General features: G+C 45.1%; 1 protein-coding gene across 1 annotated transcript in view; it reads left to right on the forward strand.

The window, feature by feature from the left end:
• The first annotated feature begins 1,054 nt into the window (after positions 1 to 1,054).
• Positions 1,055 to 19,414, forward strand: part of GEN1 (GEN1 Holliday junction 5' flap endonuclease) — a 48,193-nt gene continuing 29,833 nt past the window's right edge. Inside the window, exons 1-4 of the mRNA XM_060188413.1 lie at positions 1,055 to 1,272; positions 7,010 to 7,234; positions 10,670 to 10,851; positions 12,468 to 12,654. Of these exons, the coding sequence (XP_060044396.1) occupies positions 10,691 to 10,851; positions 12,468 to 12,654 (348 nt within the window). The 5' untranslated portion in view covers positions 1,055 to 1,272; positions 7,010 to 7,234; positions 10,670 to 10,690. The remainder of the gene's footprint in view (positions 1,273 to 7,009; positions 7,235 to 10,669; positions 10,852 to 12,467; positions 12,655 to 19,414) is intronic.

Here is a 19,414-nt window from a genome sequence, read left to right on the forward strand (position 1 = left end):
CGGGGGGGGGTGCACGTCCCAGAGGTGGTTGTCTGTCCGGGTGGGTGTCTGTCCCGGGGCGGGGGAGTGCACGTCCCAGAGGGGGTTGTCCGTCGGGGGGGGGGTGTCTGTCTGGGGGGGGGAGGGTGCACGTCCCAGCGGTGGTTGTCTGTCCGGGGGGGGGTGTCTGTCCCGGGGGGTGCACGTGCAGCGGTGGTTGTCCGTCCGGGTGGGTGTCTGTCGAGGGGGAGGAGGCTGCACGTCCCAGGGGTGGTTGTCGGTCCGTATGGTTGTCTGTCGGGGGGTGCACGTCCCAGGGGTGGTTGTCCGTCCGGGTGCGTGTCTGTCGGGGGGGAGGGTGCACATCCCAGGGGTGGTTGTCCGTCCGGGGGGGTGTCTGTCCCGGGTGGGGTGCCCGTCGCGGGGGTGCTTCCTCCTGGGGGTCCCCGCCGGAGCCCCGGGTTGCGGGGTGGCGGAGCCCTGCGGGGGCCGCGGGCCGGGGAAGGCGCCGAAGCAAGTCCGCCGCCGCCGGGCCACCGAGCCGAGCCGAGCCGAGCCGAGCCGCCGCCTCCCGCGGGCAGGGGTCGCGCACAGCCCGGGGCGGGGGAGCGGCGCCCACCTACCTCCCAGTCCGCGTCTGCCAGGGGAACCCGATCGGCGGGGCCGCGGCGGCACGGCCGGCCGCTCAGGCTGCTCGGGGGGCGTCTCGGGGGCGTCTCGGCCTCGGCGGCCGCCGTTGACCACGGAAAAGCGCGCGCGCGGCGCAGAAGCAGGACCCGCCGCCCGCCGCCCTCCGCGGGCCGCTCCGCGCCTGCGCCCCGCCCCCGCCGCGACTCCGCCCGCGCCTGCGCGCTCCGCAGATTTCGCGCCACTTCGGTCAAAGAGGAGGGGCCGGAAGTGCTCCCGGGTGTCTGATCAGCGACCGCGGGACTGGAGGGGGGCGGGCAAGGTGACGTCAGTGAACGCCAAGAGCGCCCGGAGACTCCGGGCGACAGCTCCACGCATGCGCACCGCGGGCCGGAGGGGGACGGGGAAGCCCGGTGGGCGGGGCGTGGTGACGGCACTTCCCGGAAGGGGCGGGACCGCGGAGGTGGCGCCGAGTATGAAGTGCTTCCTGCAACTCCTCGGGCCTGAGCGCCAAGTCCCAAGGGCCACCCTTTGGAGGAACAAAAAAAAAGAGAGAGAGAGACAACTTCCTGTTCCTTTTTTTTTTTTTTTTTTTTTTTAATATTGGAGAAGAGAATATTCAGAGACTTGGAGGCAGCACTGCGTTTTGGGGTCTGGGCCCAAAGGGTAAGTGACGGAGGGGGTCCGGGTGGGTCCTCCAGACAGTGCCGAGGGCCACCGGGGCGAGCTCTGCGGCCATCGGGGTGACCCAGGCTCCCTTTGCAGGGGAAAAAAACAAAAAAGCAAACGCATGATAGGGCCTACCAGCACCCAGCCTGGGGTCCCCATCTCTGCAGGGCCCTGCCCTGGTGACCCCACATCCTCAGGGTCCCCCAGCCTGGTGACACCCATCTTTGTAGGCTCCCCCAGCTCTGCAGGGCCCCCAGCCTGGTGTCCCCACCTCTTCATGCCCCCCCCCCAGCCTGGTGGTCCCCATCTGTGTAGGCTCCCCCACCTCTGCAGGGCCCCCAGCCTGGCGTCCCCCATCTCTGCAGGGTCCCCACCCTGGTGACCCCACATCCTCAGGGTCCCCCAGCCTGGTGACACCCATCTGTGTAGGTTCCCCCAGCTCTGCAGGGCCCTTGCCCTGGTGACCCCACATCCTCAGGGTCACCCGGCCTGGTGACACCCATCTGTGTAGGCTCCCCCAGCTCCTTAGGGCCCCCCCCCCCCCAGCCTTGGTGTCCCCATCTGTGTAGAGTCCCCATCCTGGTGTCCCCACCTCCTCAGGGCCCCCAGCCTCCTCCCAAGGTCAGCAGGCCAGCCCCCAAGCCCTGCCTGCCTGGCGCTTCCTGGCCTCACTCCTAAGCCTCCTGGCAGCCTAATGCCACCCCCCACCCCCCACCCTCCTGCGAGCTTGGTGCTTTGCAAATATCCCCACCCCACCGTAGCTATACGATGTTAAAGGTCTTTGGCAGCTCTCAGCTCACAACCCGACCTGAACCGACTCCACGCCTCTTCTGTCTGCACCAATCTTCACCTGACTCGGTCTGACCAAGTCGCCTTCTAATCTGAAACCTTCCTTCCCTTCTAAGTAGAAGGTGTGGCTTTGAGCGCCTCCCTATTTCGTCCGCTTCCCTCCCCGCCCCCATGAGTGGATGTCAAACCTCTGGATTTATTTCCGCCAAAGATACACTTTTGATTTCTAAAGATAATCAGCTGTAGGCCCTGGGAGAAGGCATATAATGGTTATTGCGCAAAAAGACTTTCTCTAAGGCTGACGTCCCAGCTACAATCCCCAGCATCACCATAAGCTGGAACTGAGCAGCGCTCTGGTAAATAGCAAATAAACAAAAAGAAAAAAATCAAGTTTATGTCAGAATCCTATTTTAGTCCTTCCCACATTGAAAAATATGCTCCAAAATGTATATAAATATACATACAGAAATACATAAATACAGAAATACATAGATACAGAAATAGTCAGCTCCTGTCTGTGACCTTGGGGAACCACTGCAGTGTCCAGTGGAGGGAACAGGGACACAGAACTCTGGTGGTGGGAACGGTGTGGAATTATTATGCCCCTGTTATTCTTATAATTTTGCAAGTCAGTATTATATCACTAATAAAAAAGAAGAAGAAAGAAAAGTATGCCTTAATCAGACTTGACAAAAGCACTAACAATCTTACCGAAATGACCTTCTTGTTGAATTGTAGGATCTCACTTGGGAGGTTTCTGCTGAGATGTCAAGGAAGCTTAGGCGTGTGAACATTTTTCTTAGGGATTCCCAAAAGTCACCCCTTCTAGACATACCTGCACTTGTCACATAGTTACAGTTCTTTTATCATCTCTGGTCTCATCCTGTTAAGGTCCTTAAATTTAGAGCTTTATAGCTATTTGATCTCCAGTTTATTCAAGAGTTCCTGATATTTAGTAGACATTTGGTTAGCATTGATAACAAGTTAAGTGTGGGTGATTGGCCAAGTATTGGGTTAAGCCAAATTTATATGAAAATAAAACTGAGGAAGTTAAATTTCATCAATTAGTAAAATGATATGGCAAGCCATATATAATTCTGAAATTTTAGCAGAAATAAGCTTTGCATCTTAACAGTTTTCATAGGAAAGTACAGTTGAAATGGAAATTATGAATTTGAAAATGTTATTTCCCAATTTTTATTTCAAACAATGTTTCTAATATTTTGTTAAGCTGCGCTAACAATTGGAAAACTACTGGAATAATGACATGTGTTTCTCCATAAATCAAACTCTTTTTAAAAGTATTTTTAATTTGATTCATTAGAATTAGCAAGGTTCTGTGTTTTTCTCACCTCATTCAGTTTTATAATTAACCAATAAAAGCTTATTAGCTTTGAAGGAAGTTTTAGAATTTATGAGCACCATATGGTTACATCAAAGGACTTGTTTCTGTTTTAACCTCAAGTGGAGTCTTGGGCTCTTTCCTTAAACTAGAAATTCATGTTCTCTGTGTCAAGCAATAGTAGCTGATACAGAGTGACATTTTTTTTTCTCTAATATCAAGCTACCAAAATACACGGTAAATGTATATATATTCATCTGGTTGAATACTTCTTATTTTGGAGAGAGGTTGAGTATCTTCCCAAGGTCATGCAGCACATTAGTGGAATTACTCAGTATATCTGAGATTAAAATGTCCTAGGTTGTTTTTTGGTTTTTGTTTTGTTTTCCCCCAAGTCCAGTGTCCTTTAACTAAATTGAAGCCACTAATGAGTTATAAACTTAATCACTGTGGAGGATTCTGACTATCAGTCACTTGTGTTTGTTCCGTTAATTAAGCATTGTGAATGCTAAGAGATTCTTACTGTATGTGATGTGTATTGATAGCATGAGCGGATAAATGTCGGTAAAATGACCACATTATAAAAGACAAGCGTAAAGACACAGAAGCCCACATCACAAAAACTTAGTTTCACCCTAACTTTTAACTACCAGATAATTGAGAAGACATTCTTCATTAAGAATCGTTTAATGAGCTCCCAGGGCACCACCTCTGAGCTCCAGTATTGACCATTCTGGTCCCGTTTCTGTAATTTTTTTCCTTTTGCCAATGCGTGGGGTGAGTTTTACAATACAGCAAATTTTTGCCTTTTCTGTAGTTAAACTTTTTTTAAATTTTTATATTTATTTTTCCCTTTTTGCTGCCCTTGTTTTTCATTGTTGTTGTAGTTATTATTGTTGTTGATGTCGTCGTTGTTGGATAGGACAGAGAGAAATGGAGAGAGGAGGGGGAGACAGAGAGGGTAAGAGAAAGACAGACACCTGCAGACCTGCTTCACAGCATGTGAAGCGACTCCCCTGCAGGTGGCGAGCCGGGGCTCGATCTGGGATCCTTACACCCGTCCTTGGGCTTTGCGCCACGTGCGCTTAACCCACTGCGCTACCGCTGGACTCCCTGTAGTTAAACTTTTCAGCCTCTTTGTGGCTCCTGGGTTTTTTTTTTTTATAATAGAGAGCTCTTCCTTCTTTGTGATTATTAGCAAAACGGGTTCTCCTAGTACTTGGAAAGCATAAAATAAACAAGACCGAATGATACAGAGTTTTAGGTCTGTTCAATTTTCCTTAATGCCCAGCTCATTTCAGATACGCCCATGGGATTCATGACCTCATGCCAGACCAATCTATTCCTTTTGGGTGTATGTAGCCACTCTTGAAGAGCTTCAAAATCCGCTGCATTCTGTTCTTTTTTGAAACTTTGTCTGCTGCTTCCATCTTGATACTTACTATTAAATCAGTGGAAGGAAGAGCTGAGGAAAAGAGCCAAGCCATGGGAAACAGCATACCATGGGAATGGACATTTTGGATTAACTGTGTTGTTAAGACATGACATTGGTAAATAAAATATATTAGGTAATCCTGCCTTTTGAGAACCATTGAGGTCGTCTTTTAATGTGCTGCTTCTTGGAGTGATTTTCAGAAGGGACATGTAAACAACTTAGTACTTAGCACAGGGAGTTCCTTAAATGGTTCTTAATCTGAATGTGTTCTAAATTTTCTGTTATTGAAAAGTTAGACTGAAACCTTAACTTTTTGTGATGTGTGATTTTGTGTCTTTATGCTTGGCTTTTATATCGTAGTCATTTTACTGAACAACTTAGATGGTAGCTCTACCGATTGAGTCCTAAAATAGCCTGTTAAGAGAATATATTGCATTTAGAACCCCTATATAATTCTACATTACTTTTTTCTTTCAATTTTTTAGCTGGCCAAAAGATAGCACCACAAATGCAGCGAATTAGCATGTGACTAATGAAAGTTCTGTACCTTTTAAGGAAATGTACCACCCATTACCAGAATGGTGGTTTTGTTTTGTGATTTCTACTTACCAGTGAAAGAAAAAGAGAACCAGGCATAGCTGCCTCATGCAGTGCCTGCTTCCCAACCTAGGGCCTCATGCTTGCAAGGCCTGTGGGTTGCTACTGCCGCTGTGTCACCTCCCAGACTGCAGGTGAAAAATGAATATTAAAGCTTTGAAGTTTTGAAGGTATTACTCTGACTCCTGTGAGGAGAATGATTGTTTGGAAGTGACGATGACAGGAAGAAGGAGGGATTCCAGCTGGGGAGCTGATGCCCTCAGACATACCTCGTCAGCGCAACGGGAGGGCTGTTGGGATTTGAGACTCTGGCTTTATCTTGAAGACAGGAAATGCTCTTGGAGAGCAAAGTCAAAAGAATCATGCAGGAGTCACCGAGTGCTTGGGGAAGACCTGGAGGGAGTGAAGCAGTTTTGAGGACAGGTGAGAGAAGCTACATCAAGACTTAGATGCGGATTAGATGTCCAAGCTAAGGTAAAATAGGGCATTCGGTGGTTTAGTCAGGAGTTGCCCGATGATGTGGGATAAGTCACATTGGAGAGAGAAAGTGCAGGGTGGGGCTAGATAGCATAATCGTTATGCAAAGAGACTGCCATGCCTGAGGGTCCAAAGTCCCAGGCTCAAATTTCCCAGGAGATGGTAAGTCAGAGTCTGAGCTGGGCAGTGCTGTCTTCTCTTTTATAGTCTGTCTGTTACTGACTCTGGAAGGTTTCCTCTCTGGAAGTGTTTCGTGCTCTCTTTCCAATTCCCATGACCATCCCCCATCTAAATATTCTGACTTGGCATAGTTCTAGTTTATGAATCTTTAGTGAAAAGTAGTAAAGGCTATATTTAAGGTCTTTTTTTTAAATAGAAAAGAACTTTAAAAAGATTTTTTTTATTATCTTTGTTTATTGGCTAGAGCTAGCCAGAAATTGAGAAGGAAGAGAATGATAGAGAGGGAGAGAGACAGAGAGACCTGCAGCCCTGCTTCACCACTCCCAAAACTTTCCCCCTTGGGAGTGGGGACCGGAGGCTCAAACCGACGTCCTTGGACATTGTAACATGTGCGCTCAACCAGGTGCACCACCGCCCAGCCCCAATAAGGTCTTCAAAGTAATTGAAAAGGCTGTAATAGAAATTCACTAATGGTAGCTTACCAAGAGGAAAGGGGTTCACAGGGCCCGGTCATGGTGAATAACTCCCGGAATGGCATCCCCTTGGTTCCTTTCAGAGAAAATCAGGGAAGAAGCTTGCTTCACAGTAAAGGCAACTCTTCTGTGTGTAAGGACAACATAGCCAGAGCATGACTACTTTATAGGAGTGCGCTTGAGAAACTCAAAACTCACTTAAGTAGATACAAGGGTATTTTAGGTTACAGGTACTAAAGTGGTCTAAAACGCTTCGAGATAGATTTTAAAATACAGTGACTAGAAAGATTGGTAGTGAAAGAGACGTTCTCCCTCTGGAAAAATATCATCAACTAAGAAAAAGTGAAGAAGAGAACCTTTTTCCCCTCAGTGATGAGAACTTAAATTTTACTTCCTGGGAACCAACACATAATTCTGTCGTACTTTTCTTTCATTTTGCAGGTTTGGTTTAAATAGCTGCTGGTACAGTGCTGTAGTCTATCTGCTCACATTTTAATAAGAAGAAGAGGCCAAAACAGACGTGCTGAGAAGACGTTGCTGAGTCTTGTTCTGCCACTGGGCACGCAGGACCAGGGGAGACTTCAGCCTCTACGGTTCCGGCGACAGCTGGCGAACAGTCCAAGTGCCACACAGAGATTTGAAGCAAAGAGCTTCCTTACAGATTTAGTAAGTCATCAGACTCTCAAAGAAAGGGAGGGCTCACTCCACAGAGACAGGGTCAGTGTCAGCTACAGGGCCTTTTAAAGCTACTTTGGGGAAGAAGGAAAGCCCCACGGTGGCAGGAGGTTTTAGTATAACAACAGTAGTAACAGTAACAATGATGCGGTTTTAGCATAATAACAGTAGAAAGAAGACGCCGAGGCCGCTTTGTGAGGCCAGGTCTTCCTTGCTGCGCTTGCTCCCAAGTTCTCAGCTGCTCAAACATCCCGCTTTCGTCAGGATGTGCTGGACCACAGCCCACTTGGAGTTTGGGGAGGCATCTCATTTGCTTGCTAGCACCCTCCGCCCTCTGTGGATTACTGGAGTTTCCTTCTGGGGTTGGCACATCTGAGCTGTCTTGCAGATGAGCTGTCTAGCAAGATGGGTACTTGTACTATGCTCCCCAGATGTTCCACCTGCTCTTTTCTACCTAGTCTACTAGCTCTGCTATCAGTGCTACCACTTCGGTGACACAGCTGTGGGTACCAGTCTTTAAATGAGATTTCTTTTCCCCGTGTCTTAAGATTTATTTTCTTTACCGCATATGAGATTATCAGCATCCTTTTCTGATGGACACTTGGTTCTCCTCAGTATCTTATTAAAAATATTCATGCTACTGTGAACAGCGTTCTTATAGATGGGTTTGCACACACACACACACACACACACACACACACACACACACACACACACACACACACATACCTATGAACATATCTGAAATTCCTAGAAGAGATATTTAAAATTTGTAGGTCTTTTCAGCTCATCTTTAAATGCAGTCAGTTTATTTATTAGGTATGATGATGTGTCTCCTGAAAGAAGAACTGCATAGCTTCCTTCACTGGAAATTCACCCCAGTACTCAGTTTGTCACACCCACAGAGAAAAGCAAAACTGCTAGGCAGAACTTTCATCTCAAATGTGATGTTGGAATTTTGCATGTCTGAGTGATGAATACTTGAAAAACTTATTTGCCTTCATCATATTGCCTCAGGGGAAATACACATATATATACATATACATATACATATATCCCTACTCTTTTGCCAGAATTAACCGTAAGCATTCACATTAACAGAGAGAGAAAACTAACTCAGAATCTGCTATAACGTCCTGCCAGTGGGACTTCCTGGATGTGAAGCCAGACCTTGTTAGAAGTGGTCTTCTGGGAGTCGGGCGGTGGCGCAGAGGGTTAAGCGCACGTGGCGCAAAGCGCAAGGACCCGAGTAAGGATCCTGGTTTGAGCCCCCGGCTCCCCACCTGCAGGGGAGTCGCTTCACAGGTGGTGAAGCAGATCTGCAGGTGTCTGTCTTTCTCTCCCCTTCTCTATCTTCCCCTCCTCTCTCCATTTCTCTCTGTCCTATCTAACAATGACGACATCAATAACAACAACAATAATAACTACAACAACAATAAAAAGGCAAGGGCAACAAAAGGGAAAATAAATAAAAAAAAAATTTAAAAAAAAAAAAAAAGAAGTGGTCTTCTGCCACCAGCTACCTCGTGCTTTCTTCTTTGTATTCCTACTTTGTATGTTCCCCTGTGTAATGTGACATATTAGTGAGTATTTGTGAGTTCTTCATAATAATGAGTGCACAAATAGTATTCATTGAGGACGCTGGCCCATTATAAAGCCAAGATTAGGAACTGGCGTAGAGAAAGTGACAGTGATACTGTCAGCATTTTTTTAAAATTTTTTATATTTATTTATTTTCCTTTTTGTTGCCTTTGTTGTTTTTGCAATGTTGTTGTAGTTTTTACTGTTGTTATTGATGTCGTCATTGTTGGATAGGACAGAGAGAAATGGAGAGAGGAGGGGAAGATAGAGCGAAAGAAAGACAGACACCTGCAGACCTGCTTCACCACCTGTGAAGCGACTCCCCTGCAGGTGGGGAGCCAGGGGCTCGACCCAGGATCCTTATGCTGGTCCTTGGGCTTTGCGCCACATGCACTTAACCCGCTGTGCTACTACCCAACTCCCTATCCAGAATATTTTAATTACATTTTTATAGTCAGATTGAATGTTTACTGCAAATGCTACAGAATGTTTTTATCAAATAATAACAAAGGAAAATAAGAGCAAAATAGACACTGAATGAAGAAAGAGATCAGCCGATAGGAAAAATGCTAAGAGCTGGTTATAATAGCTGAACTTTAGCCATTTTGTTTTTAAAATGTTATATACACTGAAAATGGCTTAAGGGGGCTGAGTGGTGGTGCACCGGGTTGAGCACACAGAGGCCTGGGTTCAACCCCCCCCCCCCGCCCCCGTACCCACCTGCACGGCAGGGGTGGGAGAAGCTTCCTGAGCAGTAAAACAATGCTGCTGGTGTCTCACTCTGCCTTTCTATCTCCCATCTCTCCTCTCAATTTTTCTCTGACCTATTAAATTAAATCAATAAGCATTTTAAAAAGAAAGTAGTTAAATACTCATTTCCTTTAGCTAGTAGCACCACAGCTGGTCGTTAAAGTAAAAGATTCCTCAGGGAACGTATGTGACCTCGCAATTCAAAAGGTCAGTGTTCTTGAGAAAAAGATGGATCCCATCTTCCTCCAGCTCGAGTCCATTTCTCCCAGCCCCACTTTTCTGCCAGTTTCCCTTCACTGGTTTGTCTTAAGTTTGCTTGTTTGCCCACTGACTTGCTCCTCCCCCCCAAGTCTCATAGAGGCCTTAACGTTATCCATTAGACACGCCGACAAGAGAGAGAACTCTCAAGAAGACGTTCCTGAGTTTGTGCTCATCTCAACACTTGCTGGTTCCTGTCAATAGCTGGGACAAAGGCAGTTACTGCCACTTCGAGGGGTGATTTAAAAAAAAAAAATTTAGTTTTCAAATTTGAATATCATGTAACTGAAAAAAATTATTATTTTGACTACTGTTAAAGAGGACAGTGGAAAAGAAAACAGAGGGATGGGTGAGGAAGGAAGGGCATGTGCACTTTAATAATAACTGGTCCCGGCAGTTTGCAGAATCCCATGGCTTGTGACATAGGCAGATTTTTAAGGCCACACTTAGCATGCTGCTACTTGTGCATAGTTTTGGTGTTTTGTTTTTCCTTTTATGCTGAAAGTTTTTTTTAAAAGATTTTATTTATTTACTTATTCAGGAAGAATGATAGAGCCAGATATCACTCTGTACATGTGCTGCTGGGGATTGAACTTGGGACCTCATGCTTGAGAGGCCAATGCTTTATCCACCGTTTCGTCTCCCAGACCACTTTTTTTTTTGTACATAGCTTTAATACATTCGTTGCATCAGTATTTCTGTAACCAGTTAGTCAATTGCCAACTATTTGGGTGTTTTTTGATTAATTCCAAAAAGCTGACTAATCAAAGAAATGCCTCTACTTGTGAATTACCCTACACCACCTCATAATAAGTTGTTTGAATTCCTGTTCTGAAGAGTGTGTTTCAAGAACAACAGATGGGAGTGAAAGACTTGTGGCAAATTTTGGATCCAGTAAAGCAGCATGTCCACTTACATAGTCTCAGAGGGAAAACCATCGCGGTGGATCTGAGCCTCTGGGTATGTGAAGCCCAGACCGTCAAAAAGATGATCGGAACAGTTGTGAAGCCTCACCTCAGGTATGCTTGGGGTTCTTAGACTAGAAATGTCGAAGTGTATATGCAGTTGACGTCTTGGTCTTGTTTCCACTCAACGCGTTTTGTTGTTGTTTTACATTTTGGTCACTGAAAATGTACAAGCTTATCTGTTCAATATATCTGCCACCTTTATATTGACAATTCACAACAGGTTTTCATTATCTTGTTTTTTTAATTTTTTTATCAGTGAATTAATATTGCTGTATAAAATTATAAGATAATAGGGGTATAATTCCACACTGTTCCCATCACCAGAGTTCTGTGTTCCCAGGTCACAGATATGGGTTGTATATTTAATTTTTTTTTTTTGGCCCATTTTACTCACTTCGATGGTTCTATATCACTTCCTTTCTAAATCACACTTACACCTATTACTGTTTCCAAATATCCTTCCGTGTCACATTCCCCTTGGGACTATGGACAAAAATTCTTTTTGGGGTGCAGAAGGTGGGAGGTCTGGCTTCTGTAATTGCTTCTCCACTGGACATGGCCCTTGGCAGGTGGATCCATACTCCCAGCCTGTTTCTGTCTTTCCGTAGTCGGGCAGGGCTCTAGAGAGGTGGGGCTCCAGGACACATTGGTGGGGTTGTTTGCCCAGGGCAGTCAGGATAAAAATCATATTAGCATCTGCAACTTGGTGGCTGACAGGAGGTAAGACATAAAGCAGGTAGGGGCTATCGCTCAGTGGTAGAGCAGTTGACTGCAAACAGAAAGCAGGAGAGAATGTTCAATAAACAGGAGCCAAAGAACAGGAATAGAGCAGATGAGTGTAGGGACCTTAGGGTGAAGGAAGCTCAGACGTCTAATCTAGGTGTGTTTTTTGGGGCCCAGGGTCCAGGACTTAAATAATCTTTACCTTTGTACTCCAGATACACACATCCACCTGCTTAGTGTGTCCACTATAATGCTTCAGTGACTAGACATCTGGGTGCTGTTGCCTCCCTGTCCTGCCCCGCCTCACACCCAGTTCATCAGAACTTCTGCTAGTTGTACTTCCAGCATTTACCTGGTATCTACAAACGTCCCTCAACAGTCCTGCTGAAACATAGCCACTATTTTTCCTCCCTGTCATTGTAACTCCTTTCTCTTCCATACCATTTCCACATAGCGATTAGAATAATAATAAATTTCCTTTGGTTATAAAGTCCATCGCAGGGGGTTGGGTGGTAGCGCAGCGGGTTAAGCGCACATGGGGTGCAGCGCAAGGACCGTGGTAAAGGTCCGGGTTCGAGCCCCCGGCTCCCCACCTGCAAGGGGCAGTCCTTTCACCGGTGGTGAAACAGGTCTGCAGGTGTCTGTCTTTCTCTCCCCCTCTCTGTCATCCCCTCCTCTCTCCATTTCTCTCTGTCTTATCCAACAATGACATCAGTAACAACAATAATAACTACAACAATAAAAAAAAAAACAAGGGCAACAAAAGTGGGGAGAAGGAAATTTAAAAAATAAAAGGTCCATCATTTCCCATCCCACTTAAAATAAAATCTTTATTGGAAAGAAAATGTCCCGTGCACATTTTCGTGCAAGTTTGGTGATTGTAGCACAATGTAATCCTGCTATGTGGACTTTTTATGATGATAACATGTTATTTTTATACACAGGAATTTGTTTTTTCGTATCTCCTGTTTAACGCTTATGGATGTGCAACTGGTGTTTGTCATGGAAGGAGAAGCCCCCAAGCTGAAGGCTGACGTCATAAGGAAGAGGAATGAGGTTCGATATGGGCCTTCGCATAAAGCCCAGCCTCAGAAAACAGGGAGGTCCCGCTTTACGTCAGTCTTAAGAGAGGTGAGCGGGAGTCGGGCTGTAGCGCAGCAGGTTAAGCGCACATGGTGCAAAGCACAAGGACCGGCATAAGGATCCCGGTTCGAACCCCGGCTCCCCACCTGCAAGGGAGTCGTTTCACAGGCGGTGAAACAGGTGTCTGTCTTTCTCTCCTCCTCTCTGTCTTCCCCTCCTCTCTCCATTTCTCTCTGTCCTATCCAACAACGACGACTACAACAATAAAAAACAACAAGGGCAACAAAAGGGAATAAAGAAATAAAATAAAATATTAAAAAAATAAAAATTAAAAAGAAAAATTTAAAAAAAAAAAAAAAAAGAGAGGTGAGCATTCAGACCTGTTTGCTTACTTGTGATCTGCGCTAAAGAGAGGATTTTACTCTGCTAACGGAGGTTAGTTACTACTTCTAATCACTGGATCTACTACAGAGAGATCAGTGTGCCTAAAAGAGAATTTGTGTTTTGGAATTAAACTGACCAGCTAAGATCCTGATTCTAGAATCTAGATATTCTGAGCATAAAATTTAATCTGTGTTGATGACTGGGCGGTAGCGCAGCCCATTAAGCGCGCGTGCTGCAAAGCACAGAGACCGGCATAAGGATCCCAGTTTGAGCCCCCGGCTCCCCACCTCCAGAGTAGTCGCTTCACAGGCTCTCTGTCTTCCCCACCTCTCTCCATTTCTCTCTGTCCTATCCAACAACAATGACATCAATAACAACAATAATAATAACCACAACAACAAGGGCAGCAAAAGGGAAAAAAAAGGCTTCTGGGAGCAGTGGATTCGTGGTGCAGGCACCCAGCCCCAGCAATAACCCAGGAGGCAAAAAAAAGAAAAAAATTGTGTTTGTCTCATTTTCTCCATTAAGAAATGGGAATAATAAAACTTTGCCGATAATGTGGTGAAAGTCATATATCTAAATCAGTCAATATACATTACCCTTTCTGACAGTTTCAGTTCGGATTTCATTAATTCATACTTCACTCACTCAGGATTAACGGTAGTTCATATAAAGAGCACATGCTTGGTCTCCTTGGTGATTTGTGATTTTTCTTTTTAATTACTTGTTATATATCATAGCATAAATACTATGTAAAAAATGCTAGGTGTGCTTATGAATCTTAGGAGAAATCATGTTAAGAAAATATGTGGAAATACATCAAGGGCCAGCGAAATAGCGGGCTTGCATAGTGTGCTACTTTGCTGCGTGTGTGACTCAGCTTCAAGTCTGTCTTCCACCACATTGAAGGAAGCTTCAGTGCTGTGGTCTCTTGAATTCATTCTTCTTTCTTTCTTCCTTTCTTTCTCTCTCTCTCTCTCTCTCTCTCTGTCTCTCTATAAAATATAAACATGCATATATGATTAAATCAGACCTACTGTTACTTTGTCCCTCTTCAAGTGCATATTTATTGGAAACTTGCTTTAAATGTACACAATTAAAATTTACCCCGGACTTTTTATTTAACATGTCATACTCAGATATTCCCCTTTTGCCATATTCTACTCAAAGTCACGATTTGTCATAATTGTCAGCATGTAGGAAATTGTAAAAACCATTCCTTGCAATCCTGTACTTTTCAGTTCTCTGTTGTGTGTGAAGTTAAGATACTTGTGTATATGTGGGTGTGTCGCTTTTTCTGGAGGTTTGGGAATGTAAAAAGAAGCTGCCCAAAGTGGGATGGATAGGCCAATTGAAGTGTGATTCTATAGTTCTTGACAGGCACTTTTTTTTTTAACTTTTTTTATATTTATTTTCCCCTTTTTGTTGCCCTTGTTTTTTATTATTGTTGCAGTTATTGTTGTTGTTGTTATTGATAGCGTCATTGTTGGATAGGACAGAGAGAAATGGAGAGAGGAGAGGAAGACAGAGAGGGGAAGAGAAAGATAGACACCTGCAGACCTGCTTCACTGCCTGTGAAGGCACTCCCCTGCAGGTGGGGGGCCGGGGCTCAAACCGGGATCCTTACACTGGTACCGGTCCTTGCACTTCACGCCACATGTGCTTAATCAGCTGTGCTACCACCTGACTCCCGACAAGCACTTTCCATCAGTCTAGAAATGAGAAAAGCACTGGCCAAGGATGTAACTCAAGGCATCTGAGCACAAGTTTTTCCTGTCTAGGGCCTGGGAGATAACACAATAGTTATGCAAAAGAGCTTTCACCCAAAGGTCCCAGGTTCAGTCCCCAGCACCATAATAAGCCAGAGTTGTGAATGCTCTGGTCAAAAAAAAAAAAAAAAAAAACACAAAAAAACAAGACTTGTATGTCTAAGGGTCAAGATCCATCCCTTGGCTTTTGAGCTCTCTTTTTTGTTGTAACAGCGAATTCTGTCTTTATAAATCTTTATAAAAACATGAGAAGAGCAATTTTAATGAACTCACAAGTACACTGGATGGAGGAGGCTTCTGTTTGCAGTACTTAACATGCAGAAACAAAGACATCTAAATATATTGCATAGAATATACACTTAATGTGTTGCTCTTTTAATGGCCAGGTGAAATAATTCAGTTTTAATCCCACTTATCTCTTGCTTGATGTTTAAAAAAGTTTACTTATCACAGAGAAGAGGAAGAGAACCCAGAGCATTGCTTAGCTCTGACATAAGGTGATAGATACCAGGGGTGAATTCACTAACAGGTCGAACTTAAGAAACAAGGACAGAAAGGGCGTTTATATAGAAGGTAAAACTTAAGAGTGGATGTGGTGAACTGCACCAAAACAAAGCACATGACAGGAGGCGGGGGATACAGGTGGATGGAGCAGGCCTTTTATCCTAGTGCCTGATAGGGGGAGAGATCTCATGTTGGAGGTGACAGGGTTTGGCAGACATCAATTGTAAGGAGTTGAGAGACTGTACCCATGTCGCAACAGCTGCACTGCAATCCACTGTCTAAAATGATTTGGGGGCTGGGGGCGGGGGAAGGAAGGGAATACCAGGGCTTGAACCTGTGGCCTCTGATGTCTCAGGTATGCAAATTCTGTACTCCAACAAGCTGAGCTATTTCCCCAGCCATCTTGATTGATGCTTTAATTTATTTTTCCTCTCATTCAAGTTGATTCTTATTCAGACTATAAAGTTTTTGTCAGATTTGCTTTTAATTTATATGTCTTCTAAACGTAGGTTGAAGTTTTCATGTTTTTTTAAAGTTTCTTTGTAAACTTTTTTAGGACCTATTATGTGAGGAAGAGAGAGAGGGAGAGAGAATATAGACAGAGAGGGGAAGGGCAGAACATTGCTTTTTCTTCTCCTTCTTCTTCTTCTAGCGTTTGCCCTTCTTCCGTAGCCAGTCAACAGCGTCGGGTTGAGCCTGATGTAAAGTTTCGAGACCTCCTTTGAATCTGGAGAGGTGGCAGTCGTTGACTATGTGGGTGCTTAGCCTTGGTATAAAGGGGCTCTAGGGACTGAACTTGTGTCTTCTGAGGCTTTTTGCATGTAAACTGATATCTAATAAGACTCAGCTATCTCCCTGGTCTAAGAGCTTCATTTCTTTTTTTTTTCTTGCCTCCAGGGTTATTGCTAGGGCTCAGTGCCTGCATGCACCACAAATCCACTGCTCCTGGAGGCTATTTTTCCCCTTTTGTTGCCCTTGGTTTTTCTTTTTATCGTTGTGGTTATTATTATTATTGCTTTTATTGATATCATTGTTGTTGGATAGGACAGAGAGAAATGGAAAGTGGAGTGGAAGACAGAGATGGGGAGAGAAAGATCGACACCTGCAGACCTGCTTCACTGCTCAGTGACCTTCCTGCAGTTGGGGAGCCGGAGGCTGGAACTGGGATCCTTATACCTGTCTTTGAGCTTTGCACCATGTGCTCTTAACCCGCTCTGCTACTGCCTGACCCCCTAGCTTCATTCCTTTTAAAAGACATTACATGACTAATAACCGTTTTATCCTAAAACTCAATTTCCTAATGCCTATTCATGTTTTTTTTTATTATTATTTTTCAATTAATGGCTATTCTACTTTAATGACTATCAGGCACTGAGGAAATTATTTGAACTGATTCTGATTATTCCTTGTATAATCAGCTCCTAGAAATACTACGACCCACACGCTCAGGGCAGTAAGTACCCAGTACAAAGCAAAATCATCTCCTGAGAAAATTGTTCTATTGCTGTTTGTTTGTTGCCATAATTGTGGTATTCGTATTGTTTGTCAGCTCACTGCTGCCATTTTTCCTTTTCATATTTCTGCAGTCTCATTTCCTAGGTATTCTTCTCTGCTCCACTGTCAACTTATGCCTGTAAACATGAAAAGCACAAAATAGTCTTTGTCCAGCACTGCCTCCATCCCAGATGAGAGACACTTAAGACGCAGAAAAGGACAGCCCACTCCACAAACATTGATCGCTAGATTTTGAAGAGTTTGAGTCACAGATAGCAAAAGAATCTAAAATAACTTGTGTTGGGGGTGGGGGGAGGCACTAGCATTACCACTGGGGATTGGTGTTAGCAAGGCGACCCCGCTGCTTCTAGGGCCCTTGCCTTTTCTTTCTTTTCTGACAGAGAGAAATGGGGGGCATCCGTAAACTGTCCTCCTGCAGGGAGCTTGACTTAGGTCCTTAAGCATAGTATTACGTTCTTTCTACCAGGTACACCCACTCTTAAGCCCCTAAAATAGCTTTCAGGCTTTCTTGTTTATTATGAGCAAATAGTTTTTATCTAGAAGAAGGTAGAAACAATAAGGTATTATCTTCTTTAAAAATTTTTCTTTTTATTAATTAATTGAATAGCGACAGCCAGAAATCAAGAGAGAAGGGGGTGATAGACAGACACCTGCTACCCTGCTTAACCACTCGCAAAGCTTCCCCCCTGCAGGTGGGGACCGGGGGCTTAAACCCCAGTCCTTGCACATTGTATGGTGTGCACTCAACCAGGTGTGCCACCTCCCGGCCCCATAAGGTATTATCTTTAGAAAAACTAGCTCCCCTAAAGTTCTCCAGCCCTGAGTGGGTTGCATACAAGTGCCTCACGGGGCCAGGTGGTGGTGTACTTGCTTGAGCAGTCATGTTACAAAGCACAAGGACCGAGGTTCAAGCCCCCAGTCCCCACCTTTGGGGCTATGTGTAAGCTTGATAGAGCTTAGGGAGAACTCCCCCCATCCTTGGATGGAGGTCTGAGAAGATACCCTCTTGTTAGTCTCTCAACCGAGGTGAGCAAAGGGGAGAAACCGTCTCTCAGACTAAATTCTTCCCTTCTTGACTCTCAAGCCCACAGAAACCTCAATACCTCTCTCCATTAACTGCAGGCCACATGGCTACCTACTTTAAGATTCATTTACTCAGAGTTCACCTCACCTTCTGATCACAGAGAACACACCTTATCACACACTCCTAGCAGTGCCCTTTGATGTCCTCAATTTGCATCAAACCTTGCTTATCTTCTCTCTATCTTGCCTTAGCTGGTTCAACCCCTATTCTCTCAAACAGCCTCTGGGTAATTAAATGCCTGCATCAGGAGACTGATTATCTTGACCTTCATGTATCTCATCAAATTCCTGTCATAACCAGCCCCCTACCATAGGGACAAGCTGACCTTTAAGAAACCTGTAATTCCTGACATATTTGAAAAATGTCCTTTGTTTGGTTTTCTATTTAAACTCATGTCCACCTGCTAATAAACGAGATTTGAGAGCACATCATTTCTCCCCGGTGTCTCTGCTTCATGTCGTCCCTTAAGCAAGCGAGAGAGAGAGAGACGGTCGGATTAGCCTTCCTGCTGGTGTCACCCCGCGTGAATGCCGACACCCACCTCCAGGGGGGAGGTTTCACAAGTGGTGAAGCAGTATCACAGTCTCCTTCTCTTTCTCTTTCTCTCTCCCTGTCTCTCGATCCCCTCTCAATTTCTCTCTGTTTCTATCTAACACACACACACAAAAGTATTTTGTAAAAAAAGGAGCTTCTCTAGCGTTGCGTTCAGTTAACCTCCAGCACAAGGGCGTGCCCTGAGCTCTCTTTTCCTCCCCTATCTGACTAAGTAAACCAATCTCTCAAAATGTAAGACCAAGAGAAAATAATCCCTCAGCCAGCTTTCCAAAAGGCATCCTTTTTACAACATAGTGACCAGTCTTTTTGAACCTTGTTCACCTTGGGCATAGCTGAGAGGAGTTTTATTCCGCAACCTAGCAGGGAAAACAGTTCATCATTAAACCAAAGCAAACAAACAGAAAAGTTGATTCTGTCAGCCTCTAGGAGGTAGAAGTAAAACACAGTCCCACGCCACTCAGTGACATAGAGGTCAGTGGCAAATGACACCCCACGTGACCTTGGTAAACTTTCTCTGAAGACAAAGGTGTGTGCCAAGTGACGCCAGGCAGGTTTGTGTAGTGACACTGCTGTGTTCACACAGTGCCTTTATCATTCAGCGATGCATCTGTGAGGACGTGTCCTGTCTTATCAGTACACAGGGATAGCCGTCTTCCTCACCCTACCCAGCATTCCTCAGTGACAGGGTGTCAGAGGACAAGGAGTGCACTCTACAGGCCACTCAGCCATATTATTATACTCATAACGTAAACCTCAGGGTGATTCGTGCAACAAGCAGCTGATAGAAACATGCTGGAAGGACCCTGGGCTGCCTTGGAGCATGTCAGCAACTGACTCCTCTGATTTGACAAAAGACAGCATTTCATTTCATTTTCCAGAGGAGCTGGCCTGAGGAAAGTGGGGGAATACTGCACCCCAGGAGCCGCTGCAGCAGGTGGATGCTAGGCTGGAGTGCTGAGATCCCAGATCCGGTTTCTGGCACCGCATATGCCACAGT

This window comes from Erinaceus europaeus, chromosome 3, assembly GCF_950295315.1.
Source record: "Erinaceus europaeus chromosome 3, mEriEur2.1, whole genome shotgun sequence".
In the NCBI taxonomy this organism is placed as follows: Eukaryota; Metazoa; Chordata; class Mammalia; order Eulipotyphla; family Erinaceidae; genus Erinaceus; species Erinaceus europaeus.